Here is a 22,038-nt window from a genome sequence, read left to right as displayed (position 1 = left end):
ACATACTACTATAACTAGTAATACATACTACTATAACTAGTAATACATACTACTATAACTAGTAATACATACTACTATAACTAGTAATACATACTACTATAACTAGTAATACATACTACTACAGCTAGTAATACATACTACTATAACTAGTAATACATACTACTACAGCTAGTACACAGCTAGTAATACATACTACTACAGCTAGTACACAGCTAGTAATACATACTACTACAACTAGTACACCGCTAGTAATACATACTACTACAACTAGTACACCGCTAGTAATACACACTACTACAACTAGTAATACATACTACTACACTGCTAGTAATACATACTACTACAGCTAGTACACTGCCAGTAATACATGAGGACTGTGGTGTGGAATGGAACAGGTTTGGGTGATACATACATGATGATGGTGGAAGGCTACAGTATAAACACATCAACACTGTTTAGGGAGTGAACTCAGGTGACACTATGTTCCCTACATAGTGCACTACTTCTGACCAGAGCTACATGTTAGGTGCACTACAGACTAAGGGTCATAAGTAATGCACTACATAGGGAATAGTGTATGATTTGAGGCGCAGTCCCGATTGAGAATGGCACTATTGATGATGACAGAGACATGAAGATGATGTCACAGCAGGGTTTGACTGGCGTTGCTATGACAACTCTTCCTGTGGACAAGGCTGTGATGGTGCAGGTGTAGGCAGTTCCTTCGTAGTCTTTTTCCCAGGTGATTGGTTGATTAGGATAGCATAGCAGACATTCCATCCCTACAACCACCTCTCTGTGTGATTGGACAGCTCAGAGCCATGGGGGGGTGTGGCACCGTGGCAGTGACAGGTGATTGGTTGATTTCCAGAGCAGATTAAAGAGGGCTGGGTAGGATAGCATAGCAGACGTTCCATCCCTACAACCACCTCTCTGTGTGATTGGACAGCTCAGAGCCATGGGGGGGTGTGGCACCGTGGCAGTGACAGGTGATTGGTTGATTTCCAGAGCAGGTTAAAGAGGGCTGGGTAGGATAGCATAGCAGACGTTCCATCCCTACAACCACCTCTCTGTGTGATTGGACAGCTCAAGGCCATGGGGGGGGTGTGGCACCGTGGCAGTGACAGGTGATTGGTTGACGTTTGCAGGGGACAGGGGGCTAGAGGGTAAAGGTCGTAGGTCATGGAGCGTGCTCAGGAGATGATGACGATGCCGAAGTTGTTCTTGAGCTGCTCTAGGAAGATGAAGGTGAGCACCGTGTGAGGAATCAGACGGATCCCTGCAGGAACAAGACCCTGTAACCACATTGGACAGTTAGTTAGCATTCTGACACGTCATTGGACAGTCAGTCAAGACCTATCCAACATTGTTACATGTGATTGAACATTGGGCACTTAGTCAAGACCCTGACACGGGAATGGACAGTTGGTCTACATGCTGACGTGATTGGACAGTAGGTTAAGACCTTGCAATGCAATTGGGCAGTTAGTCAAGACCTTTACACAGGGATGGACAGTTGATTACAACCTTGTAATCCCATTGGACAGGCTTGGACCATATGTTTAGGCCCCGACACTGGATGGGACAGTCAGCCAATACCCTTCCATCTGATTTGGTAAATTACTCAAGACCCTGATGTGTAAATTAAGACCTTTACCCAGGATTCACATTAGCCTTCATATATATGTTAAGGTAAGACCCAGCCTTCATATATATGTTAAGGTAAGACTCAGCCTTCATATATATGTTAAGGTACGACTCAGCCTTCATATATATGTTAAGGTAAGACCCAGCCTTCATATATATGTTAAGGTAAGACCCAGCCTTCATATATATGTTAAGGTAAGACCCAGCCTTCATATATATGTTAAGGTAAGACCCAGCCTTCATATATATGTTAAGGTACGACCCAGCCTTCATATATATGTTAAGGTAAGACCCAGCCTTCATATATATGTTAAGGTACGACCCAGCCTTCATATATATGTTAAGGTAAGACCCAGCCTTCATATATATGTTAAGGTAAGACCCAGCCTTCATATACATGTTAAGGTAAGACCCATCCTTCATATACATGTTAAGGTAAGACCCATCCTTCATATATATGTTAAGACCCAGCCTTCATATACATGTTAAGGTAAGACCCAGCCTTCATATATGTTAAGGTAAGACCCAGCCTTCAAATACATGTTAAGGTAAGACCCAGCCTTCATATACATGTTAAGGTAAGACCCAGCCTTCATATATATGTTAAGGTAAGACCCAGCCTTCAAATACATGTTAAGGTAAGACCCAGCCTTCATATACATGTTAAGGTAAGACCCAGCCTTCATATACATGTTAAGGTAAGACCCAGCCTTCAAATACATGTTAAGGTAAGACCCAGCCTTCAAATACATGTTAAGGTAAGACCCAGCCTTCATATACATGTTAAGGTAAGACCCATCCTTCATATATATAAGGTGAGACCCAGCCTTCATATATATAAGGTAAGACCCAGCCTTCATATATATAAGGTAAGACCCAGCCTTCATATATATATGGTAAGACCCAGCCTTCATATATATAAGGTAAGACCCAGCCTTCATATATATAAGGTAAGACCCAGCCTTCATATATATAAGGTGAGACCCAGCCTTCATATATATAAGGTAAGACCCAGCCTTCATATATATAAGGTAAGACCCAGCCTTCATATATATAAGGTAAGACCCAGCCTTCATATATATAAGGTAAGACCCAGCCTTCATATATATATGGTAAGACCCAGCCTTCATATATATAAGGTAAGACCCAGCCTTCATATATATAAGGTAAGACCCAGCCTTCATATATATAAGGTAAGACCCAGCCTTCATATATATAAGGTAAGACCCAGCCTTCATATATATAAGGTAAGACCCAGCCTTCATATATATAAGGTAAGACCCAGCCTTCATATATATAAGGTAAGACCCAGCCTTCATATATATAAGGTAAGACCCAGCCTTCATATATATAAGGTAAGACCCAGCCTTCATATATATATATAAAGACCCAGCCTTCATATATATAAGGTAAGACCCAGCCTTCATATATATAAGGAATACCCAGCCTTCGTATATATATATATATATATATATATATATATAGGCTAAGGTCTTCCCTTATATATATATAAGGGAAGACCCAGGATTACAAGATCAGTTAGAAACTATAGTCTCTGTCAGAAAGACAGTCACACAAAGCAAAGGTTATTAGGCTGGTCTGCTAGATGGGTTTCTGGGACTCTGTGTGTGTGTGTGTGTGTGTGTGTGTGTGTGTGTGTGTGTGTGTGTGTGTGTGTGTGTGTGTGTGTGTGTGTGTGTGTGTGTGTGTGTGTGTGTGTGTGTGTGTGTGTGTGTGTGTGTGTGTGTGTGTGTGTGTGTGTGTGTGTGTGTGTGTGTGTGTGTGTGTGTGTGTGTGTGTGTGTGTGTGAGTGTGTCTGTCTGTGTGTGTGTGTGTGTGTGTCTCACCTTGTAGAAGGCCATGGGTCCCTCTTTAGCTGTCACTCTCAGACAGTGTATCACACCCTGAAACACACAGTTACATGGTGAGAGAGTTGGATGAAGGGAAGAAAATAGGGTTTAAAGAGGGATGGATAGAGAGGTGAAAAAGAGGGATGGATGGAGAGATGAAAGAGAGAGGGATGTATGGAGAGATGAAGAGAGGGATGTATGGAGAGATGAAAAAGAGGGTTGGATGGAGAGATGAAAAAGAGGGATGGAAGAGAGGGATGGATGGAGAGATGGAAGAGAGGGATGGATGGAGAGATGGAAGAGAGGGATGGATGGAGAGATGGAAGAGAGGGATGGATGGAGAGATTAAAGAGAGGGATGGATGGAGAGATGGAAGAGATGGATGGATGGAGAGATGGAAGAGAGGGATGGATGGAGAGATGGAAGAGAGGGATGGATGGAGAGATGGAAGAGAGGGATGGATGGAGAGATGGAAGAGAGGGATGGATGGAGAGATGGAAGAGAGGGATGGATGGAGAGATGGAAGAGAGGGATGGATGGAGAGATGGAAGAGAGGGATGGATGGAGAGATGGAAGAGAGGGATGGATGGAGAGATTAAAGAGAGGATGGATGGAGAGATGGAAGAGATGGATGGATGGAGAGATGGAAGAGAGGGATGGATGGAGAGATGGAAGAGAGGATGGATGGAGAGATGGAAGAGAGGGATGGATGGAGAGATGGAAGAGAGGGATGGATGGAGAGATGGAAGAGAGGGATGGATGGAGAGATGGAAGAGGATGGATGGAGAGATGGAAGAGAGGGATGGATGGAGTAATTTACTGAGTATTCTCCTTTAGAGTTCATCAACCTGGTCTTCATCACATCTAGAGGCTGACACAGGAACGTAGCACAGCCTCCCTACAGACAGACAGACACAGACAGACAGACATATCATTTGTTTTCATTGAGTTACTGCATCAATGAACTATGTCATTGTTATCATATCACATTCTATCCAACCAGCACTCTGCACTATTTTAACCAATAAGAAGCCTGGTTACTCACAGCGATAAAGCTAGACAGGAAGTGTGTGAGGATGTTATCGCCCATGAAGCCTGAAGACAGCACCAGCTGTTTAGCCTGGTCATAACATGCCAACTACAGAGAGGAGGGAGGAGAGAAAGGGCAGGGAGATATGGAGAGAAAGAGAAATATAGACAGGGAGATGGAGGGGGAAGGGAGCGAGGAGGGTGAGATGGAGAGAGCGAGGAGGGTGAGATGGAGAGAGCGAGGAGGGTGAGATGGAGAGAGCGAGGAGGGCGAGATAATGAGGGTGAGATGGAGAGAGAGAGGAGGGCGAGATGGAGAGAGCGAGGAGGGCGAGATGGAGAGAGCGAGGAGGGCGAGATGGAGAGAGCGAGGAGGGTGAGATGGAGAGAGCGAGGAGGGCGAGATGGAGAGAGCGAGGAGGGCGAGATGGAGAGAGCGAGGAGGGCGAGATGGAGAGAGCGAGGAGGGCGAGATGGAGAGAGCGAGGAGGGCGAGATGGAGAGAGCGAGGAGGGCGAGATGGAGAGAGCGAGGAGGGCGAGATGGAGAGAGCGAGGAGGGCGAGATGGAGAGAGCGAGGAGGGCGAGATGGAGAGAGCGAGCAGGGCGAGATGGAGAGAGCGAGATGAGGGTGAGATGAGGGTGAGATGGAGAGAGCGAAGAGGACGAGATGGAGAGAGCGAAGAGGGTGAGATGGAGAGAGCGAAGAGGGTGAGATGGAGAGAGCAAAGAGGGTGAGATGGAGAGAGCGAAGAGGGTGAGATGGAGAGAGCGAAGAGGGTGAGATGGAGAGAGCGAAGAGGGTGAGATGGAGAGAGCAAAGAGGGTGAGATGGAGAGAGCAAAGAGGGTGAGATGGAGAGAGCAAAGAGGGTGAGATGGAGAGAGCAAAGAGGGTGAGATGGAGAGAGCAAAGAGGGTGAGATGGAGAGAGCAAAGAGGGTGAGATGGAGAGAGCAAAGAGGGTGAGATGGAGAGAGCGAAGAGGGTGAGATGGAGAGAGCGAAGAGGGTGAGATGGAGAGAGCGAGGATGGTGAGATGGAGAGAGCGAGGAGGGTGAGATGGAGAGAGCGAGGAGGGTGAGATGATGAGGGTGAGATGGAGAGAGAGGAGGGTGAGATCATGAGGGTGAGATGTAGAGGAGGGTGAGATGGAGAGAGAGGGTGAGATGGAGAGGAGGGTGAGATGGAGAGAGAGGGTGAGATGGAGAGAGGGTGAGATGGAGAGGAGGGTGAGATGGAGAGGAGGGTGAGATGGAGAGAGCGAGGAGGGTGAGATAATGAGGGCGAGATGGAGAGGAGGGCGAGATGGAGAGAGGAGGGCGAGATGGAGAGAGGAGGGCGAGATGGAGAGAGGAGGGCGAGATGGAGAGAGGAGGGCGAGATGGAGAGAGGAGGGCGAGATGTAGAGAGGAGGGCGAGATGGAGAGAGCGAGGAGGGTGAGATGATGAGGGTGAGATGGAGAGAGAGAGGGTGAAATGGAGAGAGGAACATGAGATGGGTTATAATTCCAAATACATTCAAAAGACAAATCAGTAGATAAAGAGAAGACCTAAAGACAACCAACTAGAGTCTCTCTCCTAATCCATACAATCTACTGCTATACATAACGCTATTAATAAACTACATTTCCCACAGTGCTGTGCGGTCGTACCTGTCCCACGGTGACCAGAGCTCCTCTGCTGGAGGCCATGGTGGCTCCTGAGAACAACTTCCTCACCCCCTCTACACACAGGTCAGAGGGGAAGGGTCAGGGGTCATTCACAGGGGGGGGTAATGAGCAGGGAGCAGCAGAATACAAACAGTAGCAATTTTTTTAAACAAAAGCTTTCTATCGTTCTATTTTTTATCAAATGTTTTTTGCATTCGTCTTTTTGAGTACAAATCACACATTCCTACCTTCTCTGAAGACCCTGAAGAGACCGTCCACAGCATGTTTGTAGCTGAGAGACAGAGAGACAGAGAGACCGAGAGAGAGACAGAGAGAGACCGAGAGAGAGAGAGAGAGACCGAGAGAGAGAGAGACCGAGACCGAGAGAGAGAGAGACCGACAGAGAGAGAGAGACAGAGAGAGAGAGACAGAGAGAGAGAGACAGAGAGAGAGAGACAGAGAGAGAGAGAGAGAGAGAGAGAGAGAGAGAGAGAGAGAGAGAGAGAGAGACCGAGAGAGAGAGAGAGAGACCGACAGAGAGAGAGAGAGACCGAGAGAGAGAGAGAGAGACCGAGAGAGAGAGAGAGAGAGAGACCGACAGAGAGAGAGAGACAGAGAGAGAGAGACAGAGAGAGAGAGACAGAGAGAGAGAGACAGAGTTAGACAGAGTTAGACATTGTCAGATCAACAACACATCATGTGGTCTAAATGGTCAGGAACACTCACTTTCTCCTCAGCTCTGGGGGAAGTTTAACATCATTCTGCATCCTGAGGAGCAAAACGAGTGTATTAGTTAAAACATGACATTAATATACATCATACAACCTAACTATAAGTATTGAATAACTATCATAAAATGGAAGAGAGCTGTGTGTTAACAAGGTGTTTCTCTGACCTGACGTTCACCATGTCTGCAGGAGAACCAATGAACCCGCCGGTACAACCTAGACGCATGACAGAGAGTAGTGTGGGATTATTAAATAACTAACATTTTACCAACTGGGGACATTTTGTTTGTCCCCACAAGGTCAAATGCCATTTCTAGGGGTTTCGGGTTAAGGTAAACATTAGTGTTAGAATTAAGTTAGGGTTAGGAGCTCGGGTTAGTTTTAGGGATAAGGTTAGAGATAAGGTTAGGGAAAATAGGATTTTGAATGGGACTGAATTGTTGGCTATACAAGACTGTGTGTGTGAGCATTACCCTCAGACTGTGTGTGTGAGCATTACTCTCAGACTGTGTGTGTGAGCATTACCCTCAGACTGTGTGTGTGAGCATTACTCTCAGACTGTGTGTGTGAGCATTACCCTCAGACTGTGTGTGTGAGCATTACCCTCGGACTGTGTGTGTGAGCATTACCCTCAGACTGTGTGTGTGAGCATTACTCTCAGACTGTGTGTGTGAGCATTACCCTCAGACTGTGTGTGTGAGCATTACTCTCAGACTGTGTGTGTGAGCATTACTCTCAGACTGTGTGTGTGAGCATTACTCTCAGACTGTGTGTGTGAGCATTACTCTCAGACTGTGTGTGTGAGCATTACTCTCAGACTGTGTGTGTGAGCATTACCCCCAGACTGTGTGTGTGAGCATTACCCTCAGACTGTGTTGTGAGCATTACTCTCAGACTGTGTTGTGAGCATTACCCTCAGACTGTGTGTGTGAGCATTACCCTCAGACTGTGTGTGTGAGCATTACCCTCAGACTGTGTGTGTGAGCATTACCCTCAGACTGTGTGTGTGAGCATTACCCTCAGACTGTGTGTGTGAGCATTACTCTCAGACTGTGTGTGTGAGCATTACTCTCAGACTGTGTGTGTGAGCATTACCCTCAGACTGTGTGTGTGAGCATTACTCTCAGACTGTGTGTGTGAGCATTACCCTCAGACTGTGTGTGTGAGCATTACTCTCAGACTGTGTGTGTGAGCATTACTCTCAGACTGTGTGTGTGAGCATTACCCTCAGACTGTGTGTGTGAGCATTACTCTCAGACTGTGTGTGTGTGTGTGTGTGTGTGTGTGTGTGTGAGCATTACTCTCAGACTGTGTGTGTGAGCATTACTCTCAGACTGTGTGTGTGAGCATTACTCTCAGACTGTGTGTGTGAGCATTACTCTCAGACTGTGTGTGTAAGCATTACTCTCAGACTGTGTGTGTGAGCATTACCCTCAGACTGTGTGTGTGAGCATTACCCTCAGACTGTGTGTGTGAGCATTACCCTCAGACTGTGTGTGTGAGCATTACCCTCAGACTGTGTGTGTGAGCATTACCCTCAGACTGTGTGTGTGTGAGCATTACCCTCAGACTGTGTGTGTGTAAGCATTACCCTCAGACTGTGTGTGTGAGCATTACCCTCAGACTGTGTGTGTGTGAGCATTACCCTCAGACTGTGTGTGTGTGTGAGCATTACCCTCAGACTGTTCACAGCGTGTGTTCAGCATACATGCGTGGTTGAGCAAGCCTGTGCCTGTGTCTGTGTGTGTGTGTCTGTGTGTGTGTCTGTGTGTTTGTGTCTGTGTGTCTGTGTCTGTGTCTGTGTGTCTGTGTGTCCCTACCTCCGAAGGCCCCCAGCAGCACCTTCTGGTAGAAAGGCATGGGCCCCTGGTTACTGCTGCTCAACATGTCTCTGACTGTCTCATAGATAGCAAACCTAGTTAGAGAATAGGACATCTAGAGGGAGGGAGGGAGGGAGGGAGGGAGGGAGGGAGGGAGGGAGGGAGGGAGGGAGGGAGGGAGGGAAGAAAAAAAGTACAACAAATTGAAAAAAAGAGCGATGTGTATCTTTTCTATATACATATCTCTGGAACAGAATACTGATCCTTCTGCCTGGAACACGCAGGTTCTATATACCTATCTCTGGAACAGAATACTGATCCTTCTGCCTGGAACACGCAGGTTCTATATACCCATCTCTGGAACAGAATACTGATCCTTCTGCCTGGAACACGCAGGTTCTATTATACCCATCTCTGGAACAGAATACTGATCCTTCTGCCTGGAACACGCACCACACACACTCTCCTCCACACACCCTCTCCTTCTCCACCACACACCCTCTCCCCCTCTCCACCACACACCCTCTCCACCACACAGCCTCTCCTTCACCCCCTCCACCACACACCTTCCCCCCCCCCCTCCACCGCACACCCTCTCCCCCTCTCCACCACACACCCTCTCCCCCTCTCCTCCACACACCCTCTCCCCCTCTCCTCCACACACCCTCTCCCCCTCTCCTCCACACACCCTCTCCCCCTCTCCACCACACACCCTCTCCCCCTCTCCACCACACACCCTCTCCCCCTCTCCACCACACACCCTCTCCCCCTCTCCACCACACACCCTCTCCCCCTCTCCACCACACACCCTCTCCCCCTCTCCACCACACACCCTCTCCTTCTCCCACCTCTCCACCACACACCCTCTCCTTCTCCCACCTCTCCACCACACACCCTCTCCATCCTCCTACCTGTCTGCAGAGTGATGCGCTGAGTCCGTTGTACAGAGCCAGAGCTCCATCGTTCTTCACTACCTGCATGGCCATGCTCACCATCCCCATCTTCCCCTTCTGCTGGGTCTGCAGGTGGACCTACACACACACACACACACACACACACACACACACACACACACACACACACACACACAAAATCACTATTTCATCATCATCATCATTACAAATACGATCAATATACTGTATCTTCATCATCATTACCATTATCACAGTCAGTCATCAGTGTGGATATTTCTTAGTGACTGTGGAACTGTCTCTCGCTCAGACAGACAGAGACACACTAGCGTGACAGACAGCCAGCGTGTTAGTAGTAGTAGTGAGTCAGTGGAGATAGTAGTATAATGTAGTAGTAGTGAGTCAGTGGAGATAGTAGTATAATGTAGTAGTAGTGAGTCAGTGGAGATAGTAGTATAATGTAGTAGTAGTGAGTCAGTGGAGATAGTAGTATAATGTAGTAGTAGTGAGTCAGTGGAGATAGTAGTATAATGTAGTAGTAGTGAGTCAGTGGAGATAGTAGTATAATGTAGTAGTAGTGAGTCAGTGGAGATAGTAGTATAATGTAGTAGTAGTGAGTCAGTGGAGATAGTAGTATAATGTAGTAGTAGTGAGTCAGTGGAGATAGTAGTATAATGTAGTAGTAGTGAGTCAGTGGAGATAGTAGTATAATGTAGTAGTAGTGAGTCAGTGGAGATAGTAGTATAATGTAGTAGTAGTGAGTCAGTGGAGATAGTAGTATAATGTAGTAGTAGTGAGTCAGTGGAGATAGTAGTATAATGTAGTAGTAGTAGTAGTGAGTCAGTGGAGATAGTAGTATAATGTAGTAGTAGTAGTAGTAGTGAGTCAGTGGAGATAGTAGTATAATGTAGTAGTAGTAGTGAGTCAGTGGAGATAGTAGTATAATGTAGTAGTAGTAGTGAGTCAGTGGAGATAGTAGTACAATGTAGTAGTAGTAGTGAGTCAGTGGAGATAGTAGTACAATGTAGTAGTAGTAGTGAGTCAGTGGAGATAGTAGTACAATGTAGTAGTAGTAGTGAGTCAGTGGAGATAGTAGTACAATGTAGTAGTTGTAGTGAGTCAGTGGAGATAGTAGTACAATGTAGTAGTTGTAGTGAGTCAGTGGAGATAGTAGTACAATGTAGTAGTTGTAGTGAGTCAGTGGAGATAGTAGTACAATGTAGTAGTAGTAGTGAGTCAGTGGAGATAGTAGTACAATGTAGTAGTAGTAGTGAGTCAGTGGAGATAGTAGTACAATGTAGTAGTAGTAGTGAGTCAGTGGAGATAGTAGTGCAATGTAGTAGTAGTAGTGAGTCAGTGGAGATAGTAGTACAATGTAGTAGTAGTAGTGAGTCAGTGGAGATAGTAGTGCAATGTAGTAGTAGTAGTGAGTCAGTGGAGATAGTAGTACAATGTAGTAGTAGTAGTGAGTCAGTGGAGATAGTAGTATAATGTAGTAGTAGTAGTGAGTCAGTGGAGATAGTAGTATAATGTAGTAGTAGTAGTGAGTCAGTGGAGATAGTAGTAGTAGTTGTGAGTCAGTGGAGATAGTAGTATAATGTAGTAGTAGTGAGTCAGTGGAGATAGTAGTATAATGTAGTAGTAGTGAGTCAGTGGAGATAGTAGTATAATGTAGTAGTAGTTGTGAGTCAGTGGAGATAGTAGTATAATGTAGTAGTAGTTGTGAGTCAGTGGAGATAGTAGTATAATGTAGTATTAGTAGTGAGTCAGTGGAGATAGTAGTAGTAGTTGTGAGTCAGTGGAGATAGTAGTATAATGTAGTAGTAGTGAGTCAGTGGAGATAGTAGTATAATGTAGTAGTAGTGAGTCAGTGGAGATAGTAGTATAATGTAGTAGTAGTGAGTCAGTGGAGATAGTAGTATAATGTAGTAGTAGTTGTGAGTAAGTGGAGATAGTAGTATAATGTAGTAGTAGTTGTGAGTCAGTGGAGATAGTAGTATAATGTAGTAGTAGTTGTGAGTCAGTGGAGATAGTAGTATAATGTAGTAGTAGTAGTGAGTTAGTGGAGATAGTAGTATAATGTAGTAGTAGTAGTGAGTTAGTGGAGATAGTAGTATAATGTAGTAGTAGTAGTGAGTCAGTGGAGATAGTAGTATAATGTAGTAGTAGTAGTGAGTCAGTGGAGATAGTAGTATAATGTAGTAGTAGTAGTGAGTCAGTGGAGATAGTAGTATAATGTAGTAGTAGTAGTGAGTCAGTGGAGATAGTAGTAGTAGTTGTGAGTCAGTGGAGATAGTAGTATAATGTAGTAGTAGTGAGTCAGTGGAGATAGTAGTATAATGTAGTAGTAGTAGTAGTAGTGAGTCAGTGGAGATAGTAGTATAATGTAGTAGTAGTAGTGAGTCAGTGGAGATAGTAGTACAATGTAGTAGTAGTAGTGAGTCAGTGGAGATAGTAGTACAATGTAGTAGTAGTAGTGAGTCAGTGGAGATAGTAGTACAATGTAGTAGTAGTAGTGAGTCAGTGGAGATAGTAGTACAATGTAGTAGTAGTAGTGAGTCAGTGGAGATAGTAGTACAATGTAGTAGTTGTAGTGAGTCAGTGGAGATAGTAGTACAATGTAGTAGTTGTAGTGAGTCAGTGGAGATAGTAGTACAATGTAGTAGTTGTAGTGAGTCAGTGGAGATAGTAGTACAATGTAGTAGTAGTAGTGAGTCAGTGGAGATAGTAGTACAATGTAGTAGTAGTAGTGAGTCAGTGGAGATAGTAGTACAATGTAGTAGTAGTAGTGAGTCAGTGGAGATAGTAGTACAATGTAGTAGTAGTAGTGAGTCAGTGGAGATAGTAGTACAATGTAGTAGTAGTAGTGAGTCAGTGGAGATAGTAGTATAATGTAGTAGTAGTAGTGAGTCAGTGGAGATAGTAGTATAATGTAGTAGTAGTAGTGAGTCAGTGGAGATAGTAGTATAATGTAGTAGTAGTAGTGAGTCAGTGGAGATAGTAGTATAATGTAGTAGTAGTAGTGAGTCAGTGGAGATAGTAGTATAATGTAGTAGTAGTAGTGAGTCAGTGGAGATAGTAGTATAATGTAGTAGTAGTGAGTCAGTGGAGATAGTAGTATAATGTAGTAGTAGTAGTGAGTCAGTGGAGATAGTAGTAGTAGTTGTGAGTCAGTGGAGATAGTAGTATAATGTAGTAGTAGTTGTGAGTCAGTGGAGATAGTAGTATAATGTAGTAGTAGTAGTGAGTCAGTGGAGATAGTAGTACAATGTAGTAGTAGTAGTGAGTCAGTGGAGATAGTAGTACAATGTAGTAGTAGTAGTGAGTCAGTGGAGATAGTAGTACAATGTAGTAGTAGTAGTGAGTCAGTGGAGATAGTAGTACAATGTAGTAGTAGTAGTGAGTCAGTGGAGATAGTAGTATAATGTAGTAGTAGTAGTGAGTCAGTGGAGATAGTAGTATAATGTAGTAGTAGTAGTGAGTCAGTGGAGATAGTAGTATAATGTAGTAGTAGTAGTGAGTCAGTGGAGATAGTAGTATAATGTAGTAGTAGTAGTGAGTCAGTGGAGATAGTAGTATAATGTAGTAGTAGTAGTGAGTCAGTGGAGATAGTAGTAGTAGTTGTGAGTCAGTGGAGATAGTAGTATAATGTAGTAGTAGTAGTGAGTCAGTGGAGATAGTAGTATAATGTAGTAGTAGTGAGTCAGTGGAGATAGTAGTATAATGTAGTAGTAGTAGTGAGTCAGTGGAGATAGTAGTAGTAGTTGTGAGTCAGTGGAGATAGTAGTATAATGTAGTAGTAGTTGTGAGTCAGTGGAGATAGTAGTATAATGTAGTAGTAGTAGTGAGTCAGTGGAGATAGTAGTACAATGTAGTAGTAGTAGTGAGTCAGTGGAGATAGTAGTACAATGTAGTAGTAGTAGTGAGTCAGTGGAGATAGTAGTACAATGTAGTAGTAGTAGTGAGTCAGTGGAGATAGTAGTACAATGTAGTAGTAGTAGTGAGTCAGTGGAGATAGTAGTATAATGTAGTAGTAGTAGTGAGTCAGTGGAGATAGTAGTATAATGTAGTAGTAGTAGTGAGTCAGTGGAGATAGTAGTATAATGTAGTAGTAGTAGTGAGTCAGTGGAGATAGTAGTATAATGTAGTAGTAGTAGTGAGTCAGTGGAGATAGTAGTATAATGTAGTAGTAGTGAGTCAGTGGAGATAGTAGTATAATGTAGTAGTAGTAGTGAGTCAGTGGAGATAGTAGTAGTAGTTGTGAGTCAGTGGAGATAGTAGTATAATGTAGTAGTAGTTGTGAGTCAGTGGAGATAGTAGTATAATGTAGTATTAGTAGTGAGTCAGTGGAGATAGTAGTAGTAGTTGTGAGTCAGTGGAGATAGTAGTATAATGTAGTAGTAGTGAGTCAGTGGAGATAGTAGTATAATGTAGTAGTAGTGAGTCAGTGGAGATAGTAGTATAATGTAGTAGTAGTTGTGAGTAAGTGGAGATAGTAGTATAATGTAGTAGTAGTTGTGAGTCAGTGGAGATAGTAGTATAATGTAGTAGTAGTTGTGAGTCAGTGGAGATAGTAGTATAATGTAGTAGTAGTAGTGAGTTAGTGGAGATAGTAGTATAATGTAGTAGTAGTAGTGAGTTAGTGGAGATAGTAGTATAATGTAGTAGTAGTAGTGAGTCAGTGGAGATAGTAGTATAATGTAGTAGTAGTAGTGAGTCAGTGGAGATAGTAGTATAATGTAGTAGTAGTAGTGAGTCAGTGGAGATAGTAGTAGTAGTTGTGAGTCAGTGGAGATAGTAGTATAATGTAGTAGTAGTGAGTCAGTGGAGATAGTAGTATAATGTAGTAGTAGTGAGTCAGTGGAGATAGTAGTATAATGTAGTAGTAGTTGTGAGTCAGTGGAGATAGTAGTATAATGTAGTAGTAGTAGTGAGTCAGTGGAGATAGTAGTAGTAGTTGTGAGTCAGTGGAGATAGTAGTATAATGTAGTAGTAGTTGTGAGTCAGTGGAGATAGTAGTATAATGTAGTAGTAGTAGTGAGTCAGTGGAGATAGTAGTAGTAGTTGTGAGTCAGTGGAGATAGTAGTATAATGTAGTAGTAGTGAGTCAGTGGAGATAGTAGTATAATGTAGTAGTAGTGAGTCAGTGGAGATAGTAGTATAATGTAGTAGTAGTTGTGAGTCAGTGGAGATAGTAGTATAATGTAGTAGTAGTAGTGAGTCAGTGGAGATAGTAGTATAATGTAGTAGTAGTAGTGAGTCAGTGGAGATAGTAGTATAATGTAGTAGTAGTAGTGAGTCAGTGGAGATAGTAGTATAATGTAGTAGTAGTAGTGAGTCAGTGGAGATAGTAGTATAATGTAGTAGTAGTAGTGAGTCAGTGGAGATAGTAGTATAATGTAGTAGTAGTAGTGAGTCAGTGGAGATAGTAGTATAATGTAGTAGTAGTAGTGAGTCAGTGGAGATAGTAGTATAATGTAGTAGTAGTAGTGAGTCAGTGGAGATAGTAGTATAATGTAGTAGTAGTAGTGAGTCAGTGGAGATAGTAGTATAATGTAGTAGTAGTAGTGAGTCAGTGGAGATAGTAGTATAATGTAGTAGTAGTAGTGAGTCAGTGGAGATAGTAGTATAATGTAGTAGTAGTAGTGAGTCAGTGGAGATAGTAGTATAATGTAGTAGTAGTAGTGAGTCAGTGGAGATAGTAGTATAATGTAGTAGTAGTAGTGAGTCAGTGGAGATAGTAGTATAATGTAGTAGTAGTAGTGAGTCAGTGGAGATAGTAGTATAATGTAGTAGTAGTAGTGAGTCAGTGGAGATAGTAGTATAATGTAGTAGTAGTAGTGAGTCAGTGGAGATAGTAGTATAATGTAGTAGTAGTAGTGAGTCAGTGGAGATAGTAGTATAATGTAGTAGTAGTAGTGAGTCAGTGGAGATAGTAGTATAATGTAGTAGTAGTAGTGAGTCAGTGGAGATAGTAGTATAATGTAGTAGTAGTAGTGAGTCAGTGGAGATAGTAGTATAATGTAGTAGTAGTAGTGAGTCAGTGGAGATAGTAGTATAATGTAGTAGTAGTAGTGAGTCAGTGGAGATAGTAGTAGTAGTTGTGAGTCAGTGGAGATAGTAGTATAATGTAGTAGTAGTTGTGAGTCAGTGGAGATAGTAGTATAATGTAGTAGTAGTAGTGAGTCAGTGGAGATAGTAGTAGTAGTTGTGAGTCAGTGGAGATAGTAGTATAATGTAGTAGTAGTTGTGAGTCAGTGGAGATAGTAGTATAATGTAGTAGTAGTAGTGAGTCAGTGGAGATAGTAGTAGTAGTTGTGAGTCAGTGGAGATAGTAGTATAATGTAGTAGTAGTGAGTCAGTGGAGATAGTAGTATAATGTAGTAGTAGTTGTGAGTCAGTGGAGATAGTAGTATAATGTAGTAGTAGTTGTGAGTCAGTGGAGATAGTAGTATAATGTAGTAGTAGTTGTGAGTTAGTGGAGATAGTAGTATAATGTAGTAGTAGTAGTGAGTCAGTGGAGATAGTAGTATAATGTAGTAGTAGTGAGTCAGTGGAGATAGTAGTATAATGTAGTAGTAGTAGTGAGTCAGTGGAGATAGTAGTATAATGTAGTAGTAGTGAGTCAGTGGAGATAGTAGTATAATGTAGTAGTAGTGAGTCAGTGGAGATAGTAGTATAATATAGTAGTAGTGAGTCAGTGGAGATAGTAGTATAATGTAGTAGTAGTAGTGAGTCAATGGAGATAGTAGTATAATGTAGTAGTAGTGAGTCAATGGAGATAGTAGTATAATGTAGTAGTAGTGAGTCAGTGGAGATAGTAGTATAATGTAGTAGTAGTGAGTCAGTGGAGATAGTAGTATAATGTAGTGAGTCAGTGGAGATAGTAGTATAATGTAGTAGTAGTAGTGAGTCAGTGGAGGTAGTATAATGTAGTAGTAGTGAGTCAGTGGAGATAGTAGTATAATGTAGTAGTAGTAGTGAGTCAGTGGAGGTAGTATAATGTAGTAGTAGTGAGTCAGTGGAGATAGTAGTATAATGTAGTAGTAGTGAGTCAGTGGAGATAGTAGTATAATGTAGTAGTAGTAGTGAGTCAGTGGAGATAGTAGTATAATGTAGTAGTAGTAGTGAGTCAGTGGAGATAGTAGAATAATGTAGTAGTAGTGAGTCAATGGAGATAGTAGTATAATGTAGTAGTTGTGAGTCAGTGGAGATAGTAGTATAATGTAGTAGTAGTGAGTCAGTGGAGATAGTAGTATAATGTAGTAGTAGTGAGTCAGTGGAGATAGTAGTATAATGTAGTAGTTGTGAGTCAGTGGAGATAGTAGTATAATGTAGTAGTAGTAGTGAGTCAGTGGAGATAGTAGTATAATGTAGTAGTAGTGAGTCAATGGAGATAGTAGTATAATGTAGTAGTAGTGAGTCAGTGGAGATAGTAGTATAATGTAGTAGTTGTGAGTCAGTGGAGATAGTAGTATAATGTAGTAGTTGTGAGTCAGTGGAGATAGTAGTATAATGTAGTAGTAGTGAGTCAGTGGAGATAGTAGTAGTAGTTGTGAGTCAGTGGAGATAGTAGTATAATGTAGTAGTAGTGAGTCAGTGGAGATAGTAGTATAATGTAGTAGTAGTAGTGAGTCAGTGGAGATTGCTGTAGATATGGTTGTGACAGTTGTAGTGGTAGCAGTAGTTGGAATGTCAATTACTGACATTCTGGTGTGTGTACAGGGAACAGGTTATTGGTGGGTAATTCTGACTTCCTTTGAACTCTCTCCCTCCTTCCTTTATGTCTCTCTCTGACAGTGTAATGTATTGTTCTTCTCAGAGGGCTTTTTATCGACTGGGCTCTGCTCCAAGTGTGGCCTCCAGCCGACCAATCACGTCTCTCGCTCCCACCGGCTTATCAGAACTGTTTGAGCTCAAAAGGCCACCGAGGCCTTCAACTATGGAACACAAACTCCCTCCCTCCATCTCACCCTCCCTCCTTCCCTCCCTCTCTCAGTCCCTCCCTCCATCTCTCCCTCCCTCCATCTCTCAGTCCCTCCCTCCATCTCTCCCTCCCTCCATCTCTTTCTCATTCTCTATTTCATTATTTTTCCTTCCCTCTCTCTTTCCATCATCCACTCCCTCTCACTAACTGTAAATAACAGTCTCTCTCCCTGGTGTGAGTAGATAATCATTCACACCCCGAGTACAGACACAGATAGCTGGTTGCTACAGGACCTGGCTGGTACTCAACAACCTCTCCAGTGCAATGAGTGAACGAATGACTGAACCAACTAATAAAACCAAAGTGCATGAATGACCGAAGGAATGAACAAACAAAATAACTCATTCATTTAAAAAACTAACAAATAAGTGAGTGAGTTTGTTGACCATCTTCTCTGATGACTAGAGAAGATAGAGGAGATACTTACTATATCCTGACTAATGACACTGAAAGTCAAAAATGCAGAGCTGGGGCCTTTTCCAAAAATTTAAAAAAGTCAGCATTTAACCTCTGACCTCCAGCTAGTCCTGAGTCACATCACCAACACACTGTTCCATTGTTACAGTCATGACTCAATAGATTCTAATACTGATAGGAAGACAATGCCATAACTTAGATGTGGGTGTTAAGTTGTTTCAAGTTACACACACACACACACACACACACACACACACACACACACACACACACACACACACACACACACACACACACACACACACACACACACACACACACACACACACACACACACACACACACACACACACACACACACACACACACACACACACACACGTGAGATCCTGATCCTCCCCTCAGGGTGTTACTAGGGCAACTGACTTCATGCCAGACTAAACAGGCGTAGTAACAACAGTATGTTGTTGGAACTAGGTCAGAGAGGAGAGGCCTCCGCAGTGCACACACAGGTAGCTGAACTAGGTCAGAGAGGAGAGGCCTCCGCAGTGCACACACAGGTAGCTGAACTAGGTCAGAGAGGAGAGGCCTCCGCAGTGCACACACAGGTAGCTGAACTAGGTCAGAGAGGAGAGGCCTCCGCAGTGCACACACAGGTAGCTGAACTAGGTCAGAGAGGAGAGGCCTCCTCAGTGCACACACAGGTAGCTGAACTAGGTCAGAGAGGAGAGGCCTCCGCAGTGCACACACAGGTAGCTGAACTAGGTCAGAGAGGAGAGGCCTCCGCAGTGCACACACAGGTAGCTTCACTAGGTCAGAGAGGAGAGGCACGGCTAGCTTCACTAGGTCAGAGAGGAGAGGCACGGCTAGCTTCAGGAGAACAAACTGCTGCTGATTCTGAACGTTCTGATTGGCCTCCGCAGTGCACACACAGGTAGCTTACAGTTCTTCAGGTAGCTTACAGTTCATTTATCTACCTCTAGGCTGCTATACATTGAATGACAAACCAAATAAATAGCCTAGTGTTTTTCATGGAATATTTGTGGTAATTAAAAATAATTTATTTAGAATGATTTTCCAGAAATAGTTTGAGGTCTAGGCCAGGCATGGCTAGCTTCAGGAAAAGAGGAGAAGCTAGGCCAGGCATGGCTAGCTTCAGGACAAGAGGAGAAGCTAGGCCAGGCATGGCTAGCTTCAGGAGAAGAGGAGAAGCTAGGCAAGGCATGGCTAGCTTCAGGAGAAGAGGAGAAGCTAGGCTAGGCATGGCTAGCTTCAGGAGAAGAAGAGAAGCTATGCAAGGCATGGCTAGCTTCAGGAAAAGAGGAGAAGCTAGAACAGGCATGGCTAGCTTCAGGAAAAGAGGAGAAGCTAGGCTAGGCATGGCTAGCTTCAGGAGAAGAAGAGAAGCTAGGCATGGCTAGCTTCAGGAGAAGAGAAGCTAGGCAAGGCTAGCTTCAGGAGAAGAAGAGAAGCTAAGCAAGGCTAGCTTCAGGAGAAGAAGAGAAGCTAAGCAAGGCTAGCTTCAGGAGAAGAAGAGAAGCTAAGCAAGGCTAACTTCATGAGAAGAAGAGAAGCTAAGCAAGGCTAGCTTCATGAGAAGAAGAGAAGCTAAGCAAGGCTAGCTTCAGGAGAAGAAGAGAAGCTAGGCTAGAGTCATATACAGTGGACAAAACATTAAGAACTCTTTCCATTAAATAGACTGACCAGGTGAATCTAGGATCCCCTATTGATCACTTGTTAAATCCACATCAGTGTAGATGAAGGGGAGGAGACAGGTTAAAGCAGGATTTGTAAACCTTGAGGCAACTGAGACAGATTGTTTTATGTGTGCCAGTCAGAGGGAGGGCAAGACAAAACATTTGTGTCTTTGAACGGGGTGTGGTAGTATGTTGTCACTCCATAGCCGTTGAGTGATAATTTACACGTTGTGCTGTGTATTTCTGATAGGTTTTTAGAACTATGAAGATGTCCAGTGAAACCAGATATGAGATTTCACTTGGATACACATTATGCAGAATGCTAGTCAATAAAAACATCTGTAAAATTCCTGTCTCTGTCTCTCTCTCTGTCTCTCTGTCTCTCTCTCTCTCTGTCTCTCTGTCTCTGTCTCTGTCTCTGTCTCTGTCTCTGTCTCTGTCTCTCTCTCTCTGTCTCTCTCTCTCTCTCTCTCTCTCTCTCTCTCTCTCTCTCTCTCTCTCTCTCTCTCTCTCTCTCTCTCTCTCTCTCTCTCTCTCTCTCTCTCTCTCTCTCTCTCTCTCTCTCTCTCTCTCTCTCTCTCTCTCTCTCTCTCTCTCTCTCTCTCTCTCTCTCTCTCTCTCTCTCTCTCTCTCTCTCTCTCTCTCTCTCTCTCTCTCTCTCTCTCTCTCTCTCTCTCTCTCTCTCTCCATGGCCTGTACATTCTCCATAACAACAGTAGATGACCCTGGCCTGTGTGTGTGCTGTATGGGTGTGTGTGACTCTCCAACAAAGTAATTATACACCTTTAGACTTTTCTAAGTAGGCGAGCTGAGACAGGCTGTCTAGGCTACACTATCAACTCCAAACACACACACACCTCTGTCCAACACTAGCTCCACCCACTGTCCTATCATCTCTGTCCAACACTAGCTCCACCCACTACCCTCTGACCAACGCTAGCTTCACCCACTGCCCTCTGTCCAACACTAGCTCCACCCACTACCCTCTGACCAACACTAGCTCCACCCACTACCCTCTGACCAACGCTAGCTTCACCCACTACCCTCTGTACAAGACTAGCTCCTCCCACTACCCTCTGTCCAACACTAGCTCCACCCACTGCCCTCTGTCCAACACTAGCTCCACCCACTGCCCTCTGTCCAACACTAGCTCCACCCACTGCCCTCTGTCCAACACTAGCTCCACCCACTGCCCTCTATCCAATACTAGCTCCACCCACTGCCCAACACTAGCTCCACCCACTGCCCTCTGTCCAACACTAGCTCACACGCTATACCGCACACAGGCCTACTGTAGAGTTAGGATATGTCATTCTGTGTGTGCTATTCCTGACTTCAAGATGACCCTGGCGCGGTTAGCCGGTCAGTGAACTGGAGAGATCGCGCTTAACGAGGCCGATCACTGCTTCCCGTACCTCCGCCGGACACAGACGACACACACACAGTCATGTCACTAGGCTAGAGGAGAGAGAGAGAGAAAATGATTCTACAACATTCATTTTCTGTCCTATTTTCTCCAATCATCAGCAGGGCGCTGTGTTCCGTTTGGATAGATCCCAGTAGCCCGTTTAGTCTTTTTTAACATAGGATGAAATTAGGGCAGTTGTTGTCCCTAGTCTCCCAGGTAAACAGCTGGCTGACTAGCGGGCCTGCAGCCTCCGTAGGTCGGCTATAATCCTGCTAGGGGGTTCTAGGGTTCTCTCTCCAGCACTTACTTTGATGAGGTCCAGGGGATGGGTGCAGCAGGCAGCCCCACAGGAGGCGAGCCCCCCAAAATACCACCGCGACATCCGTTTATCGCTCATATTTCCCCTCCTGTCTTTATATAGTCCTACTGCTCTTCGCTGAGTCCAATTCGATCCAGTCCAACAACGCAGCTGGCCAGAGCCAAGCTCCCTTTCTGCCTCGACACGCAAGCAGGTCGGCGCAGCAGTCTGTGCTTTCTGGTCCTCTCTCTCTCCGCGGGTCGAATGGAGGATAACCTCGTTAATCTTCAAATTTGTCGACGCCACCGACGGACTTCGTGCGCGTGTGTGTAGGCAATTTTACAGAACGTGTGATAGGAAATGGATCGAGCGAGACACAAGAGGGGAGTCGCAGTGAGTGCACGCGCAGCCAATTGCCACCCCGGGCTGAGGAACTGCCTCCTAGGGCTCTAACTAGCCAGACTCAAAGGTCGCCGCTCGACAATTTATTTTCTGCAGGTTGTTTTTGCAAACGTCAAAACTGAAAAAGTCACCGGTTTCTCTAATCTACGCTACAGAGAGGATGCCCGTTTTAAAGAGACAGTACACCCTCAAG

General features: G+C 44.2%; 1 protein-coding gene across 2 annotated transcripts; it reads right to left on the bottom strand.

Moving 5' to 3' along the window:
• Nucleotides 1–169: 169 nt before the first annotated feature.
• On the bottom strand, nt 170–21,887 carry LOC124023348 (mitochondrial dicarboxylate carrier-like). Of its 2 annotated transcripts, none has more exons than XM_046337861.1 (11): nt 21,453–21,887; nt 9,637–9,744; nt 8,726–8,840; nt 7,073–7,121; nt 6,904–6,945; nt 6,426–6,469; nt 6,181–6,251; nt 4,543–4,635; nt 4,318–4,395; nt 3,495–3,551; nt 170–1,295 (listed from the first exon to the last, which is right to left on the bottom strand). In XM_046337861.1, the coding sequence occupies exons 1-11, from the start codon at nt 21,540–21,542 to the stop codon at nt 1,194–1,196; spliced, it is 849 nt and encodes a 282-aa protein (XP_046193817.1). In that variant the 5' UTR covers nt 21,543–21,887; the 3' UTR covers nt 170–1,193. The 2 variants fall into 2 exon arrangements, with proteins under 2 accessions (XP_046193817.1, XP_046193816.1); XM_046337860.1 differs by having other exon boundaries at nt 172–1,295; nt 9,637–9,756; nt 21,453–21,885.
• Nucleotides 21,888–22,038: the final 151 nt, after the last annotated feature.

This window comes from Oncorhynchus gorbuscha, unplaced genomic scaffold, assembly GCF_021184085.1.
Source record: "Oncorhynchus gorbuscha isolate QuinsamMale2020 ecotype Even-year unplaced genomic scaffold, OgorEven_v1.0 Un_scaffold_1602, whole genome shotgun sequence".
NCBI lineage: Eukaryota > Metazoa > Chordata > Actinopteri > Salmoniformes > Salmonidae > Oncorhynchus > Oncorhynchus gorbuscha.
Note: the sequence above shows the minus strand (reverse complement) of the source record. Positions and strands in the feature narration are given on the sequence as shown.